Genomic DNA, 25,483 nt, shown 5'->3' with positions numbered 1-25,483 from the left:
CCGCCTCGGCCTCCCAAAGTGCCGGGATTACAGGAGTGAGCCACCGCGCCCAGCCTAAAATTTTTAAAAATAATTTTGCCGGCTGGGCGTGGTGGCTCACACCTGTACTCCCGGCACTTTGGGAGGCCGAGGCGGGTGGATCATGAGGTCAGGAGATCGAGACCATCCTGGCTAACAAGGTGAAACCCCGTCTCTACTAAAAAAATTACAAAAAAAATTAGCCGGGCGTGGTGGCAGGTGCCTGTAGTCCCAGCTACGGGGGAGGGTGAGACAGGAGAATGGCGTGAACCCAGGAGGCAGAGCTTGCAGTGAGCCGAGATGGCGCCACTGCACTCCAGCCTGGGCGACACAGCAAGAGTCTGTCTCAAAAAGAAAAAAAAAAAAAAAGAAAATACAGAAACTGACATTGGTTCTGACATGTTCTGGATAAAATAATGCTTTTTTGAGAAGACAACCAGTGACTAAACATAAGATCTTCAGCTTGAAGCAAAGTGTCAAAGGCTGTACTGGAAAATGCCAGCTTCCCTGAGACCCAAAGGAGCTATGTGCTGATGCTGCTTTACTTCTGGGACCCTAGATATCTTCATACATTGAGGATTCACCCAAAAGGTGAATTGCCCAGACTCTGAATCTGGGCATAAAGGTTTCGAGAGTTTCTCCTGTGAAGCAAATATCAAATTTCTCCTATGAAGCAAATGTATAAATATCAAAACTGAGACTCAGTCGATGAAAAACCTGCTACTATTAAGGATACTAAAATGACCCAAAAAACAAAAATAAAGGTGTTCTCTGAAATCAATTCTTCAAACCTAAGATTGTGTTGCACCAGGCAGCATCACTGCAATCATTAGAAAAACTTCCAGGTGACCCCCCCTGAAGGGGACCACTCTCATTTGGGTGGTGAGTTCTGATTTGCATGGATGAGTCTCAGAGTGAAAGGCAGCAAACACTCCTTTCACCTGGAGACCATCACTGAGCATCCCTTCCAAATGAAATGCTCCACAACACAATTCTGGGTAGGACTGTTACGGCCAGGGGCTGTACTGCACCACTGGGAGTAAGAGGATTATCACCTGCCCTAGACATTGCCAAGGGTATGTCAGTGGTGGCTCACGCCTGTAATCCCAGCACTTTGGGAGGCCAAGGCGGGTGGATCACTTGAGGTCAGGAGTTCGAGACCAGCCTGGCCAACATGGTGAAACCCTGTCTCTACTAAAAATACAAAAACGATTAGCTCGGCATCGTGGCACATGCCTGTAATCCCAGCTACCCTGGAGGCTGAGGCAGAAGAATTGCTTGAACCTGGGAAGCAGAGGTTGCAGCGAGCTGAGATCGTGCCATTGCACTCTAGCCTGGGTGACAGAGTAAGACCCCGTCTCAAAAAAAAAAAAAAAAAAAGTGTCAGGCTTCAAACAAATGTAGTCATAATTTCAATATGGGGTCTGAGCTGTGGACAATCAAACCCAGAGAGTAACACCCAAGTCCCATTATGGGTAGCATCTTTATATAGCTAATGCTACATCTTTAACTGGAACTGTGGGGGATTTCTACTTCACACACAGATATTAAGTATAAATATTTTCATCATATCCACTGTGAATTTTCTAAAATGCAGAATATTGCCTTTAGAAATCTAATGGAAAATGGAAGGAATCCAGAGAGATGGCCTAAATGATAAATTATCGTATGTTGATGACAGCCACTAATAGTGTTCAGCCAACACGGAGTGGATGCTTATTTCTTGGCTCCCATATCTTATTCCCCAAGTCCCTGGATAGAGGAGCGAGTGAGGATGATAAGGAATGAGGTTCAGCAGAGCTGCCCCAAATTCATCAACCTAGGAGAAACAGAAACATCCAAGAAAAATGTCCGCAGGGTCAGGAGATACAAGAAGGTACATTATCATCTCTAACTGGGATGCAGTCATTCTCATTCAATGATTCACTGAACAGGCCACATGGGTGGGGACCACCTATGATTAAGCCACCAGGTCACTGCTAAGCAGGAGATACTCACCAGAGGAGCTTCTTATACCCAGGTGGGTCATAGCAGCTGGGATGTTGTTCACACTATTCCCCACACTCATACTGCCAAAGTGGTGGTCGGTGGTGTCCAGGGAGGCTGGCAGGGGTGTCGAGTAGTGGAGGTTGGTTAGATCTGGCAATGACCCTCCAGTGTTCAAGGTCCCCAAGAAGGGTGAGAGGCCTAGGTTTTGACCATTATGTGGAAAAGCACTGAAAAAAGAAAGATTAAGAATGACTTTCTACAATGTATTTGGCTGTTGGGAAACCAAACATGGCTGAAACCTTTTCCTTGTCAAATAAGAGCAGTGGGTACAAAAGACCGAGGTCCTGGTGCGGCCTCTCTGATTCTGAGAACACTGGTGCTCGGCTTAACCTCTCCGAAACACATATCCTCACCCACTACCTGTGCCCACATTACAGGAATACTAGATTAGAGTCTAGAATAATCAAGACCAGATTAGATTATGGATGCAAAAGTATTCTGAAAATTATAAACCACTCTATAAAATGTGAGGCACTGCTATTTATGTAGTTCTTTTTGCTAGATTTTTAAGTTATCTTTGCTACCAGAAAAAGCATCTCTGAGTAACTAGCTACCTTCCAATATACCTTCCAAGATATATTTTTAAAATTACAGTCTTCATAAACTTTAAAGTGACAAAGAGATGTTGCCATTCATTCATCACAATCTATGGGCTAGGCACTGTGTGCCAGGCAGCGGGCCGCATGTTGGCGGCACCATGATGAACAAGCAGGGCGAGTGTGGCCGGGGTCAGGCCTACTCCTGAAATGTACAGGCCTGGAGCAAGAGTATAAAAGAAGGCCCGCATACCATCTGTTTCCATTTTTAAAAGTTATAAATCAAATGAACAAACCCTTACCTGAACTTTGTTCTATGTGTCTATCCTGACATATTATACCTTCATAATAGCCTGTGAAGCCAGATTTACATGTAGAATTCTCAGACTTCTTGGAGTTCTGTGCCAGAATGCACAGGGAGAGACAGCCTGGCCCTCAGTCCACGTCCCCTTCTCTTCCCCCTAGTTCTGTTCTGTACTGCAGTACGCACATAGCTATCCCAGCCTATGCAGCCAAACTCTGTCCACACCCTGCTGACTCTCTAGCCACCCCCCAGGCCTAGTGCGTATACACTGGTAGTATGTTCCCTTTGGGAATGAAGCCCTCTCAGGGGCGGGGCCCAGGGAGGGGCCTGCTAGCCAGGTCTGAGAGGACCTTGTTTTGGAATTCACAGATGGGCAGGAGAGACAGCCTGGGAAAGCAAGTAACTGCAACGTGGCAGGAAGCGTGCTATGCTGGGTTTGAGAAGGGGTGCGTGTAACCAGTGCATATAAGTGACACCGGGAGCAAAAAAGCAGGAGTTGTCCATGTCAGGATGGGCTGTGGAGGGGACGGGTTTGCCATGGATGTGACAAAGTGTGTGCGTGGAATTAAGAGTAGCTGGGCATGGCTGAGGTGTCAGGTGTCAGGGCAGAGGGTGAGGAGGGAGGGTGGCAGATGGGGAGGGAGAGGCAAGAGGGAGAGAATGTGCTGTTCTCAGGAGTCTGGATCAGGGACTGTGGAAAGAGGGAGGCCAGGTTAAGCTGGAGAATGGCATTTCAGAAATGTCACTGTGGTTCCAGTGTGGAGGATGGCCTCAGCAGGCAGAAGGAGAGGCAGGGAGAACCAATTAGAAGGACCACCTGCAGTGGTCCAGGGGTGACCTAGGAAAAGAGCAGTGAGGGTGACGTGGAGGAGAATGCGGGAGAAGGTGCCACCAGCCAGGAGCAGGGGAAGTCATGAATCCTGAGGACACTTCATTCCCTCCTGCACACATCAGCAGAGCACCTCCCAGGGGCCAGCCACTGGCATCAGGGCTTCAAGAGACTGAGCCATAAGGAGCATAACCGGCAACATAATACAATTCAGTAGTGCAGTGATAGAGCCTGGAGGGAGGCCATGTGGAGGGAAGCCCAGCTGACCTGGGGAGGCTTCCTTGGAGGACATCTGAGCTTAGTTTAAAGGCTAAAGAATTCAGGTGATCTAGTCAGGAAAAAGATTTCAGGCAAAGCTCACAGCATGCGCAAAAGCAGGGAGGTGTGAGACCACACGGTGTGTGCCCTCAGAACTGTGAGGATTCAGACCACGGGAGGTTGAGTTTAGGAGGGCTGGTTAGTGGTGGGAGATGGAACTGGAAAAGCAGGTAGAGAGCACCCGAGGCTGGGACTGATGAGAGGATGACACGACGCCAGTGGAAGGCTGGAAGCGGGGTGGGCAGTGTGGTGGGGGAGAGGTATCAGCTTTTCTTAGGACAGCATGGCTAACAGACTTGGGGAAGGGGTCCTGGGGTGCAAGGAGCAGACCTGGAGGTGGAGAGGCAAGCTATGACTCTGCTGAACGGTCCAGCAGGAGGCCACGAGCGCAGGGAGGGAGAGGCAGGCTAGACTCTAGAGACAGGGAAGTAGGACTCAAGAACAACTCTGGGGCCTTTGGCCTGGGGACTGGTGGAGCCCCTCACTGAGACAGGGGACACTGAAGATGTGAGCAGATTGGGAATGAGGGCAGGGGTATGGATGAGATCACGAATTCTATTTTGGCTTTGAGTTTTTGCTGACTAGGAAGACATGCAGCAGGGATATTTCTCTCTCAGTTACGTACAGGAGGCAACTGACATTCTCAAGGTTCCACTGAACAGCAGAGGTGGAAGCCAGGGCATGGTGGGCTGAGGATGGGTAAGCAGGAAGGAACACCTGAGAGTAAATATGCTTTCAGAAAGCATGGCGGAGAATTCTGGAGATGAGGGACAGTTAACTAGCAGAGAAAGGCCTCCACAAATCCAGCGGGAGGAGGGCCAGGGAGGGGTAAAGTGGCCAGCCTGATTAGGAGGGACCCCGGTGTCCCTAGGACTAGAGAAGGGTGGTGACGGGGGAATCAGTGGCAGAAGAGAGCTGAGCACTCACTCCTGCCAGCCTCGCCTCACTTTTCTTGGTAAAAGTAGGACTGGGCGAACTGTGGAGTTTTGGAAAGAAATGAGGCAGCAGGAGAGGTGTCCAACCGGAGGGTGAGGAAGAAGGATCATTTTGGTTGTAGAAAAACTGAATATAAATTTTGTCTTTTTATTTTATTTTGTGTTTTTTTGAGACAGAGTCTTGCTCTGTCGCCCAGGCTGGAGTGCAGTGATGCGATCTTGGCTCACTGCAACCTCTGCCTCCCGGGTTCAAACAATTCTCCTGCCTCAGCCTCCCGAGTAGCTGGGATTACAGGCATGTACTACCATACCCAGCAAATTTTTGTATTTTTAGTAGAGACAGGGTTTCGCCATGTTGGCCAGGCTGGTCTTGAACTCCTGACCTCAAGTGATCGGCCTGCCTCAGCCTCCCAAAGTGTTGCGATTACAGGCATGAGCCACTGCGCCCAGCCTGAATTTTGTCTTAGATGGCTGGAAGTATGGAACTGTTTATAGGGTTAAAGATCAAGAACTAGAAAAATAAAATTGAGACCTCAGAGCCCTCAACGTGACAGCAGATGGGCTTTCTGACTGAGAAGAAAGATCCATGGGTGATCAGGTGGGAGTGAAGGCAGAGAGAGCAGGGGCACGGCAGGGAGAAGCGTCCAACAGCACAGAGCAAGGATGGAAAAAATGTGACCACTGTGAACCAGGTCATTAGTAATAGAGGAATAGTTCACACAATTCCTCTGCAGCTGGGAGAAATACAGGTGGTTCCTTTCCAAATATAGTTACTACCTAACGGAGTCACCACTGATCTAAGGAAAGTAATGCGCCCCCCGGTTCAAGACCCTCTAACGACTCCCATCTTCTCTGCGTCAGATCCAAGCAATACAAGCCTCCTTGAGCTCCAGGCCCACTCCTGCCTTGGGGTCTTTGCACTTGCTGTTCCTGATGCCTGGAGCCCTCTCCGCGTCGCTTCACACTATCAGAAAGGTTTCCTCAACGCCCACCGGTGGCTGCCTGTCCACCTGCCACAGTTGCGTCTCCTTCAGTGCATTTACCCACACATGACTTTTGCTGTGCTTTGCTTATTTGTTTCTGCCCATCTTGCTCTACTAGATTATTAGCTCCTCGAAAGCAGGAACTTGATCTGTTTTGTTCATTGTTTAACCCAGTGCCAAGAATTAGGGGGTCAATAAATATCTGCATGACTAGAAGTCACTGAATGGAATTCTATCTGTAATGTAAGAGCAAGAAAGCAACTTTCTCTACCCAAGAAACACCTGCTTTAAAACTCTCCAGGTTGGCCAGGCATGGTGGCTCACACCTGTAATCCCAGTGCTTTGGGAAGATCACTTGAGACTAGGAGTTCAAGACCAACCTGGCCAACATAGCAAGACCCTATCTTTAAAAACAAAACAGGCTGGGCATGGTGGCTCATGCCTGTAATCCTAGCACTTTGGGAGGCCAAAGTGGGTGGATCACCTGAGGTCAGGAGTTCAAGACCAGCCTGGCCAATATGGTGAAACCCTGTCTTTTCTATAAATAAAAAAATTAGCCAGGTATGGTGGTGCACGTCTGTAATTCCAGCTACTTGGGAGGCTGAGGTAGGAGAATCGCTTGAACCTGGGAGGCAGAGGTTGCTGTGAGCCAAGAGCATGCCACTGCACTCCAGCCTGAGTGACAGAGCAATACTCCATCTCAAATAAATAAATAAATACAAACAAACAAACTAAACAACAACAACAAAAACCTCTTGAGGGCTAAAGTACTGCAGCCCAATTCTATAATGTTAGCCTTTCAGAGCCTGAAGGTTATCTGATGGTTAAGCCAAAATTGATTCTTGAGGAAAATGTTTTTTTTTGTTTTTGTTTTTGTTTTCCAAATTTCCATTTTACCAGGAAGCCCCTGAACCAGACTAGGTTGAGGGAGACTCCCTTGAGGAAAACCTTGCCCCTTCCATGGGAATGTCCTGCACCTCTCGGCGGCCTGTCTTTCGTTAGGCACGTGTCCTGGCAGGCTTTCCCACTTTCTGAAGCGAACATCAACCCGTGGCGCAGCTCAGCAAATTACCTGAGTTTATGTTTAACCTGCCAAAAAGAATGTCTGAGCTCCAGGTACTCAGTAGAGAGTGCCTTGACTGCGCTGCTGTGAGATACTCACAGGAAGCTCTGTTGGGGGAAATCACATTCAATGACTGCTTGAAGTGGATTTAGTTCACCCACTGACCCACTGGTGATTGTATGTACTAAGTCAGATCATGCAAGAATCCCATTTCCAAACCACATTATTTTGGCCCTGCAGCCTTGCTGTTTCTGAATTGGCTTCAGTTCCAAGTGGTGGGACTGCTCTCACGGACACTATGATAAACAGCCCCAGGAAGCCTCCTTGGGGCTCTCTCAGGACACAGCCCATCGAGTTCCAAGGGGTCCTCTCTGTGAACCTCCCCAGCAGCTGTCTGTACCGTCCCACGCAGCACACCAGCCGGCCCTCCCAAGGCAGTTTCTGTTAAGGCAAGGGCCTCATTATCTCTCTCATCTCCTCGTTCTCTCTTAGACTCAACTTCCTCATGAACTTCCTTTTTCATTTGCTTGTACTATATATATTTTTGTAAGTTGTCTCAAACCTTTTAGGGAGTGAAGTTGCATACTATTAAATCCACTAACAAATTAATGGTTTCATAGAAACTTTTTTGTATTGCAAATGGAAAATATATTTATCTTCCATTTATGTTTTTAAATTGTTGTAAAATAAATATACCATAAAATTTACCATTTTAACCATTTCTGTGTGTACAGTTCAGTGACATTAAGTACATTCACAGAAACTCTCTTAATTAACTTCTGTGCCATTTAGCTGCCAGGTGAACTGATGCTTCCCTTTTCCCCTGGCCAGGATGTCACCGATGCCCACAGCCTGCCACAGCTCAGGGCTGGTAGGCTCCTCTCAATTCCTGCACGTTTCTGCTTCTGACACTGCTTCTACCCGGAGAGTTGTGTATTTACCAAGAGTCAGTTGTGTGATTCTCAAACATACTTATGTAAGTTTTATTTGTTATTATAGTTATGTAATTTAATTAGTTTAAACAGATGAAATATGAGTATCAAAAGAGAGTGGCTGTTTTTATGAAAATGCAGTTGACTTTCAATTTATGCATAGCAAGTTACGTTTCTGAGAGTTCTGTAACAAAGCAGCGAGACTTTTGGGAAAAACCTTCAGGACAGTCCCTGAAACACGAACAGAAAGAATATTACTTACTTGCCACCTCCAACATCACAGGATCGAGGGCGTCCTGACAGGGACTGAATCTGAGAAGAGACAATGAAAGCTGGGCTTACTCGCTGTAAAGCCAAATTCAAGTTTTTGAAAAGTGTCTTCGTAAGGACCTTGAGGCTCTAGTGGGCGCAAGTGAGAGCTTGCATGTCGACAGAGTCCTCACAGAGCAGCCTTTTAGGTTTTGGCATGACTTTTTAAAACTCAAACTTCCAGGCCTAAGGGAGGCATAATATTAATACATTTTCCTAATTTGATGCCTTCTCAATTTACCTCCTGGATTAATATTAAAAGACCAATGTTTTACACATAGAGCTTTTTACGGAGTTTCACTCTTGTCATCCAGGCTGGAGTGGCAGTGGCACATCTCAGCTCACTGCAACCTCCGCTTCCTGGGTTCAAGCGATTCTCCTGCCTCAGCCTCCCGAGTAGCTGGGATCACAGGCATGCACCACCACACTCGGCTAATTTTTGTATTTTTAGTAGAGACGGGGTTTCACCATGTTGGCCAGGCTGGTCTCAAACTCCCGACCTCAGGTGATCCACCCGCCTCGGCCTCCCAAAGTGCTGGGATTACAGGCATGAGCCACTGGGTCTGGACGACATAGAGCTTTTAAATAAACATTTCTTTTCCAATTGGCTTGAGAGGAAATGAAATAAATAAAAGAAAAAAACAGGGTGAAAAAAGAAATGAATGTCAGAAGAAACTAAGCTATTTCAACTAGAATATAAGCTCCAGAGGGACAGGAATGAGTATTACAAATCCACAAGAACCAAGGGAGATGAACATCTCTTTCCAGAGACCAGTCCCTGGTACTCAGGGAGGAGGGCATACCACTGCCATCTTTGGTGGAGAAGACATAGTTATCCTCTGATAAAAGCCTCCACAACCACATGTGCCTCTCACAGCCAAAAGACAGTGTGGTTGCTTCTCCTGTGTTTAAATATGTAAATTTTAAATCATATCTCTTTTTTACTTCCCAAATGATTAAACATCAAATACATCTTGCTTTTACAAAAAGCCTTTTAAGACAACTAATGCTAATGGTGACTCTGGTAGACTTGGCAGAAGAAAATGGAACTGGGCCAAAGGGATCCTAAACAGGTGGGGATAGTTAAGTACACAGGCAATACAAGCAATTGCAATAGAGCATCCTTAAGGGCTGGAACAGATTAACTGTTTTCTTTCAAAGTCAACACAGCTTCCCTCTGGGAAGAAAGGCCAAGGCAAGTACCATGGGACCTCCCCGTTCTTCCACAGTGGGTGAGGTTTAGAGAGCCGAGGTGGAGGTCAGCTAGCACAATTTTAGATACAAATTCTCAAAGGCGCATGGAAATCATAGTAAAACAGATGACTTGTCTACTGACTCTTGGAGGACTCAGGTCAAATGCCCTTGAGTTAAAAAGAGCTATCTGGTATATCAGTAATTCTGGACAGAAGCTGGAGACTGGTATAAAGTGCTGGCTAAAAAAACAGAAAAATCTGCCTATGACTTACAACCAGGTTTCAGAGCTTTTAGCAAAACAAATAAGATATGGAGGACTTAGCAGGGTTTTTTTTTTTTAAAATAAGTCAATTCATATGAAAATTAGGAAGCCAAGAGATCAATGTGCTAATTCATTGACACAAACGCGATAATTTTTACTTGAAACGTCCTTCCCTTGTATATTCTTATCTCTGTTCTCAGACAAATCTTCTCCTTTTCCCCCAGTTCCTCTTGCTTTCACCTCTGCAGGATTTTTCAATGACCTCTAAGTACAAACATTCAGTGACAACAAACATAGCTGAGTACTGTTCACCCACCTCCTTGGTCTCCCACAGTTGTTTTGGCAGTGGCTTCGGAACATTTAACAGATTCTCTTCTTTCAATGGGCCAGGGAAAGATGCTACTAAAGGGGAAAAAAAAGCAGCACAGTCATTGCATGAGAAGGCAGGAATCCAGGCCGGGCACGGTGGCTCACGCCTATAATCCTAGCACTTTATGGGGCTGAGGCAGGAGGATCGCTTGAGCCCAGGAGTTTGAGACAAGCCTGGGCAACACAGTGAGACCCCCGTCTCTACAAAAAATTTAAAAGTTAGCTGGGTGTGGCGGCTCACACCTGTAGTCCCAACTACTTGGGAGGCTGAGGTGGGAGGTCTCCTTGAGCCTGAGAGGCTGAGGCTGCACTGAGTCATGACGGTGCCACTGCACTCCAGGCTGGGCAACAGAACAAGACCCTGTCCCAAAAAAACAAAAACAGCAACAAAAAGAGAAAGCATCCATCCTACCTACCTTTGGCTGAACAAATTATCTTTGTAAAAACTGATTTAAGAAATAAAATGTTTGACTTATTTAACACACAAAAATGACTCATTTATGGACTGTCTACTAGGGAAGCCACTTTGGGCACTACTGTGGGAGTTGCAGAAATGAGTAAGACATGGATTCAACCTTTCACGAATGTGTAATCTAGTCAGTGGATAAGGGCAACACATAAATAACGATCACTGAAGGAAAAAACGAGTGGAAGCCCCAGAGAGCCGAGGGTATGATGCTGCTGAGAGGTGAAGTGCAGAAGAGGAAGAGGCCAGGAGGGCTTTGGAGCTGGGCACTGGGGGGAGCCCTTTAGAGACACAGGAGAAGGGAATTCCAAGAGAGAGGAAGGTAAGAGTGGAGCAACTCTTTTCAACTGGAGTGTAGGCTGAGTCAAGGGGATGGTAGGAAGTAAAATGTAGACGATTGAGGCCAGGGCAGGGGGGCTCTGCAGGCTTGGCAAAGGAGAGAATGGAAGAAGAGGGATGAGGAGAGAACCTGCAACAATGATGAAATGGGGAAAGTATTGAGAAGAGGAGTATTAGCTGGAAGACATGGTGGCAGTGAAGCTCCTTGGTTGTGGGATGGAAGTGGGGGACAAAGAGGAACCAACAACCAAGAGGATCTGAGGCTGGGCAGCTGCCAGGACTGCTGTTGGCTCTTTAATGCTATGAAACAACCTGTATAAAGGGACCATTCCAGGGCTTTCTGCTTTAACTCTCTCAGTCGTGCCAGGTAAAACAAGAATGCTGGGTCACAGAACAAGTAAATACTTTTTGTTCTCAGAAAGAGACCAGAAAACAAGGGCCAGCCCTCAGGAGTTAAGTGATCTGATGTCAGGAAGGGGATTCCAAGTTAGGGACACCAGTGACTACTCAGAACCAGGAATGCTGTTGAGTTCCAGTGGCCACAGAAGCTCCAGTGTGACTGTCGTGACTATCCTGTCTTAGCCCCACACAAGATGGCCGGGTACCCAAGAATAATGGACCCCAGAAAGAAGTCACATGAAACAGGGCCCAAACTTTCCTAGTAAATTTTGAGGAAAGAGTTTGAAACAAAAACTCTAAAATAAGTTTATCTTGTATTTAATAAAACTGATGATATAAATGCAGTTGTGGACTTCTAGAATGAATTAAGTATGGGTAGGGGTCTAACTTATTTGACAGCACGGTAAGGGGAGGATACAATGCTCTTCAGGCAACCTGCCCAGTACCACCAGGGCAGCAGTCATTTCTGCTAAACCAGGCCATGCTTTGTCAGTGTCCCCAGGTGTCTCTCTCAATCCTGATATTTACATCACTCTCTTTTGAAGAGCGTATTTTGTCAACATCCTTGTTGATTCTCTTTTCTTCAAATGTTACCTGACTTAATCATTAATATAATGATAATCATTGAGACCAGCCTGGACAACGCGGCAAAATTCCATCTCTACTAAAAATACAAAAAAAAAAATTAGCCGGGTGTGGTGGTGGGTGCCTGTAGTCCCAGCTACTCGGGAGGCTGAGGCAGGAGAATCGCTTGAACCCAGGAGGCGGAGGTTTGCAGTGAGCTGAGGTCACACCACTGCACTCCAGCCTGGCGACAGAGCGAGACTCCGTCTCCAAAAAAATAAATAAATAAAAATAAAAAAATAAAAAAATAAAAATAAAAATTGCCCTGAAAGGTACTGTCAAATGCTGGGAAAAGTTTGAAGGACTGAGTAAGGTGGCATCACACACAGCTCAAGGCTACTTCTCAAAAGAGGTTGATTATAAGAACATGGTTGGGGCAGACTCCAGTGCCTTAATGGGGACTGTTTTCTTAGAGTTCATTGTTTTTAGTCCCTTTTCATATCCAAGATTTGTTGGGAATTCTTCGAAGCACTGAAGGAATGCAATCAACCTTGAAGCCATTTATTAATTTCTGTTCTAGTGGATTAGATGTTTATTGATGTTTTAACTTTTTGTGATTTTATTCATGGCCTAAAAGGGCTTGCCCAGAAAAGGAGCTGCAGGATGATGACAGAGAGCTGTGCGTCTTGCAAGATGCTCCTCATTCATCATGTCCCCGCTAGAGTCTCACCTCTGTGACATATAAACCTAATTTAGTTGTTTATTTTTAGATTATAAAAATTAAATTCCAGATTATAAAGATTTAGAGAAAAGAAAACAGTCCCTGGTACTGAGTAAATAAATGAACTGTGTCCGATTTGTCAATGGCTTTGAGTGTCATTTCCATAGATCTCCAACAATGTTTTAATTGGCTTTACGAAACTCAGTATCTTATGTAAGGTTTGCATTTTCATTTCATAACCAATTTGCATTTTCCTGGCATTGTTATCTGTCAACGAAGACGTTCTAAATGGGTAGACTACTGGAATAACTAATTGTTTAAGTGATCAATTAATTAATTAATTTATTTATTTATTTATTTATTTTTAGACGGAGTCTCGCTCGGTCGCCAGACTGGAGTGCAGTGGCACAATCTCAACTCACTGTAACCTCCGCCTCCCGTGTTCAAGCGATTCTCCTGCCTCAGCCTCCTGAGTATCTGGGACCACAGGCACGTGCCACCACGCCCGGCTAATTTTTGTATTTTTAGTAGAGACGGGGTTTCACCATGTTGGTCAGGCTGGTCTCGAACTCCTGACTTCAAGTGATCCACCTACCTCAGCCTCCCAAAGTGCTGGGATTACAGGCATGAGCCACTGTGCCAGGCCAATTCATTCATATTTTCATGTGATTACAATTTTTGCTTCCTTGCTCAACCTTGTGACTGTGGGGACCTAGATAAAAAGGAACCTTTGTAATGCAACCACATATTTCCTTTCTCCTGGCCCTGAACATGGCTAGCCTTAATTTTCTAGAGGCTCTCTGAAAAGTAAGCCAATCAGCAGTTGTCAGCATTTGGGGGAGTCCTGAAAACATGAATATTTATTAGTAAAGCTATTGAAAGGTTATGTCCACTACTCAGCATCCCACTCCAATATAGGTAGGTAAAATCAGTTCATACCTTCCCCATGTCCATTATTCTCACCATCACAGAAACCTAGCGGGAAAGGAAAAAGAAAAAAAGAAAACACTTTTATGTGGTACTTTCATTTTCATGAATTTATGAATCAGTAACTCTTTATGATTTGAAATAGAATTTTGAAAATTCTAAGGCACTTTTGATACACTGATTTTCATTTAAGGTGCTTTATCATTTATACTAAAAATAGGTATAGCTAATTTGAAACTAAATTTGGTTCCTTTTTCTTTTCCTTTAAAATTGTCTGTCTGAAATTTTCTTACTGTCACTGTCCTGAGAGGAGAACAATTTTTACAAAGCCTGAGAATCTCTATTCAAACCACAAAGTAAAGAAGTATAGATGGAAATTCTCTTCCAAATGCTTCATCATGGGGGTAAGAGCAGGTAACTCAAAAAGCCTACATCACTGTTTGATACTTACCATGGGTGTCTACAGGAACAAATCCGAAGTTTCATGCTGTATGATATTATATATATTTCTTATGCAGTGAAGTTATTTTAAGAAGATGATGTATCTGGAGTCTAAGTTAATTTAAAGGGTACATGAGATAGCTATTCACAAAGTTTTAAAACTTTGACTTGGAATAAATTCTGGCTGAATGAAGTATTTTTAATCCATAAATTATACTGCAGATGACAAAGTATAGTATTTCCTATTGCTCTAAGCTAAAACTAAAGAACCGTGCCAAGAATGTAATATCTTAGCATTCCCTTAAGAGCAATCAAATATACCAAATAAGTTTTCAGTACAGAATCAGGATACATTATTATAAAGTTCTAAGTCTTTAAGTATAGCTTACTTACATTTTAGATGAGTTTTTGGCTAAGGTTAACCTATAGGTTAACCTGATTAGTCTATACAATTTGAATGAAATTCTAATAACCATTCACTCAACCCATATTTAATAAGTTTCTGCATTAAGTGCTAGGTGGGGCCGGGTGATACAGTGTAGGTGAGAAGACAGATCAGGGTAACACGGTAGCACATTCTGTAACACAGGTAGAAGATATAACATTTTAACAGAGCCCAGGGGCAACAGGAAGAGTGCCCAGGAATACGAAGAGGTCGATAAATGAAGCAGACACACAAAGACAGAATTTATTTCAGGCCCACAGAACCAGACTCTAAGTAAGTGACTGAAAGGTTTATTTTAGAGCACACAAAGAGCCCTTGGGTGAGCCTGCTAAAATGCAGATTCTTGGGCCCAACCCTCAAAGATTTTGATTCAGAAGGTGTGAGAATCGGCCAAGGAATCTACTTTTTTTTTTTTTTTTTTTTTTTTTCCCCGAGACAGAGTCTCACTTTGTTGCCCAGGCTGGAGTGCGGTGGCGTGATCTTGGCTCACTGCAACCTCCACCTCCTGGGTTCAAGTGATTCCCCCGCCTCAGCCTCCCCAGTAGCTGGGATTACAGGCGCGTGCCACCAGGCCCGGCTAATTTTTCTATTTTTTGGTAGAGACGGGGTTTCACCATGATGGCCAGGCTGGTCTTAACCTCCTGACCTCAGGTAATCTGTCTGCCTCAGCCTCCCAAAGTGCTGGGATTACAGGTGTGAGCCACCACGCCCAGCCTACATTTTTAATCGTCGTCTCAGGAGACTCTATTGCAGAAGGTCCTTGGCCCATTCTTACTTCATCAGCCATTTAACCCATCAAAAGACAGGCAGTGTGAACAGGTGAACACTGAGGTGCAGAGAGAGAAAAGCTGTGGAAGCTGTGGCTCTACAACCAGCACCGTCAAAAGGACAGGAGTTGCGGATTCCTATTTTGGCTTTCCTGAGACCCTCATATTAAGAAAGGGCAGGGAACTTCATTCTGATTACTAAAAAGTGACTATCCTGTTAAAAACTAAAAACTAGGTTTTATACAGCAATCTGGTATGGCGTGTTGAAGCATCTCTTCATCATCAAGATACCAGTCACTCGAGGTTTAATTATTAAGCCTGACCTGTCCCTGAAACATGAGGACTCAACTGAGGGCTACCATGTGAAACTGCCTGAGTGGCTGGCAGATACCCCATGTGACAGCCCCATTAGTGCATGCTCTCCTCAGACTGGAACAGAAGGAAGGCTTCATGGAGTAGGTGGCACCTGAAGCGCCATTCACTGAAGGATAATGGTGAAGAAGAGGATAACCAACAGCCAACCTGACTGCTCACTTACTACGTGCCAGGCGCTTTACACAGGTGATCTCATGGGATCCCCACAGCAACTCTGCGACGTAAATGCTACTATCATCCCCAAGATCACACTGCTAGTAAGTTCTGGGACTAGAATTCTGACCCGTGTGTCTTCAGAATGTTCATGTCCCTAACCAATTTGCTGTAGTACCTGGAAGATTTAGACAACCGGAAGCGAAGCTGAAGGGGATGCCCAGTGTGAGGAGGAGGAGGCGGCGGAGGAGGAGGAGGCGGCGGAGGAGGAGGAGGCGGCGGAGGAGGAGGAGGAGGCGGAGGAGGAGGAGGCGGAGGCGGCGGAGGAGGAGGAGGCGGAGGCGGCGGAGGAGGAGGAGGAGGCGGAGGCGGCGGAGGAGGAGGAGGAGGCGGAGGCGGCGGAGGAGGAGGAGGAGGCGGAGGCGGAGGCGGCGGCGGCGGCGGAGGAGGAGGAGGAGGAGGAGGAGGAGGAGGAGGCGGAGGAGGAGGAGGAGGAGGAGGAGGAGTGGGGGGTGGTTGGGGAAGGATAAGAAGGAGAAGGAAGATGGAAGAGTGTGGCTGCAGCACATGGTGGGAGGACTGGGAGATGGGCTGGACCGAAGGAGGCTGCTGGTCATTTGGCAGGATGTAGGGGATGGAAGGTTTCAGTTGGAGAAGTGACATGATCAGAGTTAAGCTTCAGAGACTGCTCTTGCAGCAGAGTAGGAGGTGGATTGAAACTCTCCACACAAACCTAAAAATTTTGTGACCCCTTTCACTTACCTGAAAAGTAGAGAAATGGATTCAGTATAAGGATAAGGAGGGAAGGTGGACCAGAATGAAAACTGTAAATATTTTTTTAACCTAATATCACTTAAATCGAGGCAGAAAGACATAGACATTCAATGAATTATATTCAATGCATTTAAAATACCACTGTAATTGACAGAGTAAAAGTATAGATACAAAACCTTGTGTAAGAGGCTGACTTTTCCAAATAAACATTTTTTAAGAAAATAAAAAAAAAAAAAAAAAGGAGAAAGCCTTAAGGCAGGGAGGCCGACTAGAAAACCAATGCAATAGTCCAAGGCAAACAGGAACCAAGTAGGATACTGGCAGTGAGGACAGAAAACCAGAGGCAGATTTGAGACATACTGCTGGGATAAAATGAACAGGACTCGGCTACTGAATGGGCGTAGGGGCATGGGAATGGGAGTAATCAGATGCAACTCTCAGGGTCTGGGCTGCGGTGACCAGAAGGATGGTGGTGGCAATGACTGATATACTGGCACCAAGCTAACGTATATCAAAATATCCAAGCCTGGATTTTTACTACTAAATTGAAAACCCACAAGATAGCACTACAAATAAAGGGTTAAAAAGAAAAAGGAATGAGTTGTGACTGGCTATCTGGAAACAGGACACTAATTTTATCAGTCCCACAGGGATGGGACAGCGATGACCAAGGCTGCAACTGTGTTCCAGGAAACCTCAGAGCCACCGAGAGCTGGTCTCTTCTAACTAAGGGAACCGAGACCATGTTCCTTCTGTGTGCTCCCATGCCTGGCAAATCTAAAATAACTCCCTACACAGCCTTGATTTGCTAAGTAGAAGGGAAGGCAAGGGGAAGACCCCTTAACCAGTGTCCTAAAGGAGGCCTCTGGTGTTTCAGCCTCCCCACTCTGGGCCCTCCTGTCCCTGGGTGACACTCTTTTTGCCCCTCTTCAGATCTGGGATGCTTGTACCTGCCACTGTACCCCCGCCCAATCCATGCAATTAACAGGCTTACATCTTTCAAGGTTCTTTGCATTGTAAACCTTCTCCTTAACTCTGCAGGTCAAAGCTTATTGGCAGGTGAAAGGTCACCAGGTCCAAGGCATGCCAAGCCCCCTCCACCCTAAGGAGCTGAGTACTGTGGTCCCCAAAGATGGCAATATTCAGCATCTACAGCCCTGGATGCAGAGAAGACAACTGTTATGCACTCTTCTCCCCTTAGCTCTAGACTGTTCCCTGAAAGGAAGAGGACCACCCCAGTCCCTCCTCCACATGCCCGATGACAGGAGGGGTGTTCGGAGACAGTCCTAGGCTATGGGACAGGGCACATGTCCCACAGAGTCCTGTGCTTCCCTATCTGCATGTATGTGTGAAATGGTCATTAAGCTGCACATGCTGCCAGGGAAATGGCCAACATTCCCTCTTTATAGATTCTGAATAATTAAACAAAAAGAGAGAAATTATAAAAATCCTGTTTGGTTCCATAAAAATTTATTTCTATCATTTATACCAACTGCTTATCATTTATGCCTAATTGTCATGGAACTCAACAGCTATTATGAAAATTACTCAACATGTATCAGGCTTTGTCTCCTTGTGACACAAATCTCCACTCATGAATGTATCATAGTTTATTGCTCATGTAGTTAAGCCGTGAGCAGATGCTCTCCTCATGGGCTCACAGCAACAGCAACAACAATAACAAAAAAGTGTGGCTGCATCAGTCTGCCCAGGAGAGATTCCCAGGGAAAGAAGAGTTATTATTGCTTCGAACACAGAACCCAGTTCTGGGCTTCAATTATATTTTCCCATCACTGTTTAAATCTTTCTTTGGTTGGTCCTATAAGAAATACCTTTTTGCAAAGCCAGTTGATATTTTTAAAATCCAAAAGGAAAGAAAATGAAAAACTTTAATGAAACACAGGAGGAAAATACATGAAACTATTTAAAATAGCTCCCACCAACAAATATAATTCTCCAGAAATAATTTCCATCCTTGGAGACTTGAATAATATTTTAAACACTGGCTTTCCCATGTAAACACATCCATATTAGGATGTGTTTCTGAGTTCTGCTATACTTGCAAGGCAACTGCAGGAGCAGGCACACAGTTCAGACATCTGAGTTGGAGGCCAGCCTACCCTCCATGGTTGTCAGATATTGTAGCCCAACAATTTCTAACTGCTGATTTGAAAAGGAGAGACCACCACGATTCTCAAGTCATCGCAGGAACCCTGATCCAGGATTTCTTTCTTTCTTCCTGTTTTTCTCATTGCTCTGTCTACCTGGACCAATGTTTACATTCCTTTGCTTTTCTTATTCCATCCTCACTTACCCCTTCTGACATTTCTCACCTCTTCTCTCAGAGGCTACATCGCTAAGAATGAATACTTCAGCTCAGGTAACTTCTTTCTTCAGTTACTTTCTTTTTCTTAGCATGCAAGCCTCAAAAATCCTCACTTGAATTACCTGTGATTGCCTTGTTTCTCTAGGCCTTTGGCCCTTTCTAGAGAAGCGTAAACTTTGCAGAGGGTAATGTAAATGAAAGAACGGCAGAGGCAGAAATGCAGGAGCTCCAGGGTAAAAATTTGTCTGTCTAGCTGGCTCCCGGTCCATGGAGATTAGGATCCTGCTGTGCTCACAGGCACCCCCACTGATTACAGCCTCTGCTTTTTTTAGGCTTTGTTTACATATTCCCATCTCTACCTATCCTGAAACTAAACTCATCCCTCTTCCCACACACCCCACTCCTCTAAGCAGTGAGCAGTGCACCCATATCCAATTCCAACATCAATTTCAACATCACTGCCAACTTTCATATTCCCATGTATGGAAGCATGGGTAGATGTCCCTAACCAATTCTGAAAGCTCCCATAGTTTACAAGCAAACAATCATTTAAGCAAATGTAGTCTTCTCTGAATTGCACCAATAGAACAAATATAGCAACAATTATTATTCAATCCTATCCCTGCTATATACAAAGAAATACGATCATAAGTGTTCTCCTGGAAGGAACAGAGGCCATTTAGGCTTTAAATTGTCCAAAAAGCAAAGAAAACCAGAAAAGCTGGTTTCTTGGCTAAAGATTTATTTATTCCTGTTTCAAGAACAAATACACAGCCCTGAAAGTTTCTGGGCAAGGGTCAATCTGCATATGGAATGGATAATTCAAGACCATTGTTCTTTCTAGATTATAAACCCCAGAAAGGTAGGCTTGAAATGTGTCTGAATGACAAGCCTCACTTCATGTACAGGTCAGGTGCCAGCACCGAGAAGGTGTTTTGGCAAATGCCGTGCACATGTGAGCCAGTGTGTGATTCTTCACACTTCTCCATCAGTACGGGCTCCTCTGTGCCGGGCACTGTGCTAGGGGCTGGAGAGAACAAGACCGTTAAGATGCTGCCTTCAAGAAATCTACACTGAGCAGAGAAAGAGATGCATGTTCACATAAAAAAGCAGCCAAGCACTGCAGGTGCTAAGAGAGCAGTCTGGGATGTTAGAAGGACACGATAACTCTGAGCTGAGAGGAAGGAAGGTCAAGGATGGCTCCACAGACATGAGGACACACACAAGCTGAGGCTTACGGATGGAGAGGGTGCTGGCCAGGAAGGCCAGGAGTGAGAGAGAGAGGAAGAGACAGGAACAGGAAGAAACACTAGTAGAATCCAAAGTGGTTCGCATGGCTACCTTGGGTGTGAGGCGGGGGAGCAGAGAGAAAAGGGAGAGAGGCAGACAGGAGCCAGGCCTTGGGGCTCATGTCATTCCAAAGAATATCTGGGCTCTTTCTCCTGAAGGTGAGGGGTGGCATTGAGGATTTTAAGTGGGAGAGCAAGATGATCAGGTTTGGGTTCGCTCTGGAAGCAGAGCTGTGAGATGGCATGAGTGGGCCTCTTCCCCACTCCGGGTTACTCCTGGCCTCTCTCCATCCCCTTACTCACAGTGGCCAGGGGGCAACTGAGCAGGTGATGCACAGTTCCAGCCCGACCTCCTCTTCCCCATCTCAAGGCAGCAGGCCTCTGCTCCACCCTCCCTCCCCCAGGCTTGCCTGACCCCTCCTCCCAGGGGACCACACTGGCCAGTGCTGCCAGCCACTCAGGGGGAGTCAGCCTCATGCTGGGGTTCAGTCTCAGCAGGCCCACCAACCTACAGAGACAGTCACTTCCTCCAACCTGGTCTTAGTAGTAATAAAGGTGATATCTAGCTCTGACTGCCACTTCTAGTTGTACTTCTCAGTTTGTTCAGATCCTGGGTGGGGAAAGAGGACTCTTGGGGAACTTAACATAAAACTGGATTGAAGGGATGTGAGACTGGAAATCAGGAGACCAGTCAGGAAGTTATTAGAAGATGACGGGTGCCCAGAAGAGGGCCAAGAGACACCAAGAGGGAGAGCGTGCTGTGGAGGAAGCAGGGCAGAGGCAGGGGACGCTGGGAGCTCCATCCATCCTGACTGCATCATGGACACACACGCTTCCCTGCCACGAGCTGCCTCTCTAAGACCACTGAACCGGGAAGCGCAAACACCACTTCAGCTTCTCTCTCCCTTGGTTCCTAGGACAGAATGAGCAAGCACAGCTGCTGTCAGCAGTGGCCTGTGTGTCTTACCCATGTATGGGGCAGGCCAGGCCGACTGGCCCCCTCCTCCATAGGGGTCCTGGGGCTTGGTGCTCAGAGCACTCGTGTGAAGAGCAGAATCAGAATTGGTCCTAAGGAGGGGGAGGAGAGAGTCTGGCTGAAAATCCGTTTTCCTTAGTGAAAATGCAATAGTCTTTGTTGAATATTACCAACAGGAAAGAAGGCAAGAATAACTGATTTATAATCAACCATCAAATAAGGGGTTAGGACCTACCTGAAGTTCTTTATATCAATTAACAGCCTCTGAGGATCGCCCACACTCCAGAATATTTTAACTTAGACTCATATAGCCTTATATGCTGAAGCTGATGGCATGGCGATCAAGTTCAACGAGGTGGGCCTCGGATTCATGGCTTCCGTCTAAGAGCTTCCTATTCTTCCCAGCTCGGAAGCTGGCTGTGGCCAGTTTAGCCTGTGGCTGCACTAGGTTTTCTCCACCTGAGAGTAGCTGTTTCTAAGTAAAGGATCACTTAGAGCAGTGGTTTGCAAAACCCTTCCAGGGAGAAGGTAAGATCAAGACTATTCTCAAAATGATAGTAAAGTGTCCTCTGTTTTTTCACTCTCGCTCTCTCCCAAGCACGGCGGGCTTCCCCAGCGGCCACGTGAGGTGTGATGCCCCCACTGCTGAGCGCAGGCACAGACCACCCAGCTGCCTTGGAGGGATTTGTAAAAGGTGAACATTGCCACTATTTTCAATACTTTTTTTGTGTTTCTTTTCAAAAAGATATAATTTATGTTAACATGTAATGGGCTTATTATTTTTTTAATTCACTAGTATCTTTAAAAAATCTCTCAGTTTAACTTCTAATATCAATAGATATTCTCACATAAACAAATACTCTTTGAGGGCCTCAATTTTTTTTTATTTTATTTTATTATTTTTTTTTGAGACAGAGTCTCGCTCTGTTGCCCAGGCTGGAGTGCAGTGGTGTGATCTCGGCTCACTGCAACATCCGCCTCCCGTGTTCAAGAAATTCTTCTCCCTCAGCCTCCCGTGTAGCTGGGATTATAGACATGCGTCACCATGCCCAGCTAACTTTTGTATTTTTAGTAGAGACGGGGTTTCACCATGTTGGCCAGGCTGGTCTCGAACTCCCGACCTCGGGTGATCCACCTGCCTCAGCCTCCCAAAGTGCTGGGATTACAGGCATGAGCCACTGTGCCTGGCCTATTTTATTTTATTTTACTAGTGTTACTTTTTGAGATGGAATTTCACTCTTGTCGCCCAGGCTGCAGTACAGTGGTGCTCACTGCAACCTCTGCCTCCCGGGTTCAAGCGACTCTCTCGCCTCAGCCTCTCAAGTAGCTGGGATTACAGGAACCCGCTACCATGCCTGGCTAATTTCTGTATTTTTAGTAGAGACGGTGTTTCACCATGTTGGCCAGGCTGGTCTTGAACTCCTGACCTCAGGTGATTCGTCTGCCTTGGCCTCCCAAAATGCTGGGATTACAGGCATGAGCCACTGCGCCAGGCCTCCATGTTTTTTAAGACTGTAAAGTAGTCCTAAAAGAAAATGTGGGAGCCACTAATGTATAGCAAATTTCTGAAATTCTCCCAGATAGCTTCAATGTCTACACAGCTTTGGTTGCAAGAGATGATTATTTATTTATCTCATCATAAGGTCAAACTGTCGGCCATAGAAAGGACTTTACGGTAAGCAACTTCATTAGCCTACAGTGCTTCTTTGTGGTTCATTCCAGTGACAGCCTCAGGTGGCTATGAAGCCACGTGGCTTCAGAGGAGGGAAGAGGCAGACAAGGGCAGAACCCACAGTGCAACAGAAAAAGCGTGGCCGCTGAGATCAGAGAGACCTGGGTTCAGATTCCAGCCTCTTTACAGATTCAAAGAGACTCAAGAGAATATCAAACGAATGCAGAGCCAACTGGGAAAATCTAAATACAGACCAGGCATTGAATTATATTAAGGAGTTATTTTTAATTTTGTTAAGTGTAATAGCAGCATTGTGGTTATGTTTTTTAAAAAAGGTTCTCGTCGGCCTTACACTGCTGGAGACATTTCAAGGTACAATACTATACTAGCCAGTCACGGGATTGAGGTGGGAGGTAGGTTTGGAGAGACTGGCAGAATGCTGATAATGAGTGAAGCTGAGGATGGGCACCACAGGCCTTTTATAACTCTTCTGTTTGAGTATATTTAAAATTTTGCACCATTCATCGGGTTTCTTTTTTATTTTGAGACAGCATCTCTCTCTTGCCCAGGCTGGAATGCAATGGCGCAAACATGGCTCACTGCAGCCTCAACCTCCTTGGGCTTAGGTGATCCTCCCCACCTCAGCCTCCTGCGTAGCTGGAACCACAGGCACGTGCCACCACACCTTTTTGTTTTTCATAGAGACAGGGTCTCACCATCTTGCCCAGGCTGGCCTCAAACTGCTGGGCTCACGCAATCCTCTGGCCTCAGCCTCCCAAAATGTTGGGACTACAGGCGTGAGCCACCGTGCTCAGCTGCATTTTTTTAAATCCTAGTCCTTCACCTATTAGCTAAGGCCCTTAAACAAGTCACTTAACCTTTTAGAATGGAAAATACTACTCATTCTTGTAGGGTGTTGTCAGGATTGAAAACAAATGGCTGAGGTAGAACTCTTACTCCTGGAGTCTGGCCCAAAGTGATCATGATAATAGCTGATGTTTATTCAGCACGTATGCTTCCCAGGTATTATTTATTCAACCCTCACAACCAACCCATGATCTAGGTAGCATTATCTCCATTTTTCATATGAGTAAACTGAGGCAATCAGAAGTTTAAAAATCTACTCAAGGTCATACAGCAAGATGCAAACCCTGGGAGTCTCATCCCAGACCTCGTGTGCTCTATACTTTCCCCTGTAGACACTCAAAAAATGGTGGGTTTTGTTTTGAACATGTCATATCAACACAGCTTACATAAACACACTCTGGCAACTGGATGCTATGTAAAAAATATCAGGACAGTTAAATTGCTTTAAAATCTACTCCTACCAGGAAACAACCCATGTACCTGTTAAGTGCAGATGTCAGCCTGAACCCAGGATGCTTTTCGTCTTTCCAAGGAGGCTGCTGCCTTTAAAAACCAGAACAACATAAAAGGAAAAGAAGTCAATCCACAGACAGCAAAGGAGGGCCTCAGCACTTGCATTTGAGAACTGGCTCTTCTACTCACCTCGCTCTGCAAGAGTTACTTAAAAATACCCCACACCTCGCTCATTTTGCTCATCATTGTTAAAATGAGGTAAGACTCCATGATCCTTCCAGTCCTGTGATCTCTGATTTCCAGTATAAAAACTACTACAAACCCATAAGGCACAGGATTAGCTAGCTGGGCAGATGAGGAGTTCAGTGTGCATGTAGGGGGCGCCGTGGCAATCTTGGATGCAAAATTTTGCATTCCCCTACCAATGGCCATGAAGAGGAATAGAATTGTTACAGTTGCCCAGGGTATGAAAATATTAAGTCTAACCAGTCCTGGTGCTCTGAAAAGCAGAAGACATTTCTTGGATACATAAAAGAAAAATAACAGTTTGGAGATGACTTTTACTGATGTAATAAAATATTGTATTTATTCTACAACCCTGGATCCCAAGATTCTTGAGGGCAGCTGAAAACCTACCTGAGGTGGGGACCCACTGTTAACCATCTTTATTTCCTTTCCCAGATCCAGACTACATTATACACAGTAAGTTCTCAGTCAGTATTTGCCCAGAGAATGGATGGAGAGTAGACTTCAATCCGGAGAGCTAAATATTTTTGATACACACATTTTAAATGCGTCCTAAATCTGACTTGGTGATCTGAAAATGATACTAGGCACACAACAGATGCAGCAGGGGCTTTTTCTCAGTTAATTCTATTTCCTGTTACCCTCTGTATTGGGTACAAAAATACTCAGAGACCTTAAATCAAATACACTGTGCAAATTACCATTTTAAGAGTCTTTTGTCCTTTTCAGCAGCTTACTAAGACACTCTGAGAAAAGATGCTTATTTTTCTTTCTTTTTTTTTTGAGATGGAGTCTCGCTCTGTCACCCAGGCTGGAGTGCAGTGGCGTGATCTCAGCTCACTGCAAGCTCTGCCTCCTGGGTTCACGCCATTCTCCTGCCTCAGCCTCCCGAGTAGCTGGGACTACAGGTGCGTGCCCACCATGCCCAGCTAATTTTTTGTATTTTTAGTAGAGATGGGCTTTCACCGTGTTAGCCAGGATGGTCTCGATCTCCTGACCTTGTGATCTGCCCGCCTTGGCCTCCCAAAGTGCTGGGATTACAGGCATGAGCCACCGTGCCTGGCCAAGATGCTTATTTTTCTAAGTCTCAAACATAAGAATGCCATATCTGAGTATTCTGCTGGTAAATATATTCCAAAAGTGTTTCTATTTGGTTTCAAATATGAAGATCTAGATTTCTTT

At 45.5% G+C, this 25,483-nt stretch overlaps 1 protein-coding gene across 8 annotated transcripts in view; it reads right to left on the bottom strand.

The window, feature by feature from the left end:
- Positions 1-25,483, bottom strand: part of CRTC3 (CREB regulated transcription coactivator 3) — a 115,983-nt gene that overhangs the window by 17,022 nt on the left and 73,478 nt on the right. For 6 of the 8 annotated variants that reach the window (XR_674730.5, XR_010151808.1, XR_008539665.2 and 3 more), the window contains exons 5-10: positions 24,083-24,145; positions 21,055-21,155; positions 13,530-13,565; positions 10,049-10,134; positions 8,230-8,279; positions 2,017-2,234 (exon numbers count right to left, since the gene is read on the bottom strand). Coding sequence is in view for 4 of the 8 variants with exons in the window: in XM_009429831.5 (XP_009428106.1) it covers positions 2,017-2,234; positions 8,230-8,279; positions 10,049-10,134; positions 13,530-13,565; positions 21,055-21,155; positions 24,083-24,145 (554 nt within the window). In the remaining 4 variants the exon portion in view is untranslated. The remainder of the gene's footprint in view (positions 1-2,016; positions 2,235-8,229; positions 8,280-10,048; positions 10,135-13,529; positions 13,566-21,054; positions 21,156-24,082; positions 24,146-25,483) is intronic. The other 2 variants (XM_009429833.5, XM_063795372.1) reach the window with 1 other exon arrangement.

This window comes from Pan troglodytes, chromosome 16 (assembly GCF_028858775.2).
Source record: "Pan troglodytes isolate AG18354 chromosome 16, NHGRI_mPanTro3-v2.0_pri, whole genome shotgun sequence".
In the NCBI taxonomy this organism is placed as follows: domain Eukaryota; kingdom Metazoa; phylum Chordata; class Mammalia; order Primates; family Hominidae; genus Pan; species Pan troglodytes.
Note: the sequence above shows the minus strand (reverse complement) of the source record. Positions and strands in the feature narration are given on the sequence as shown.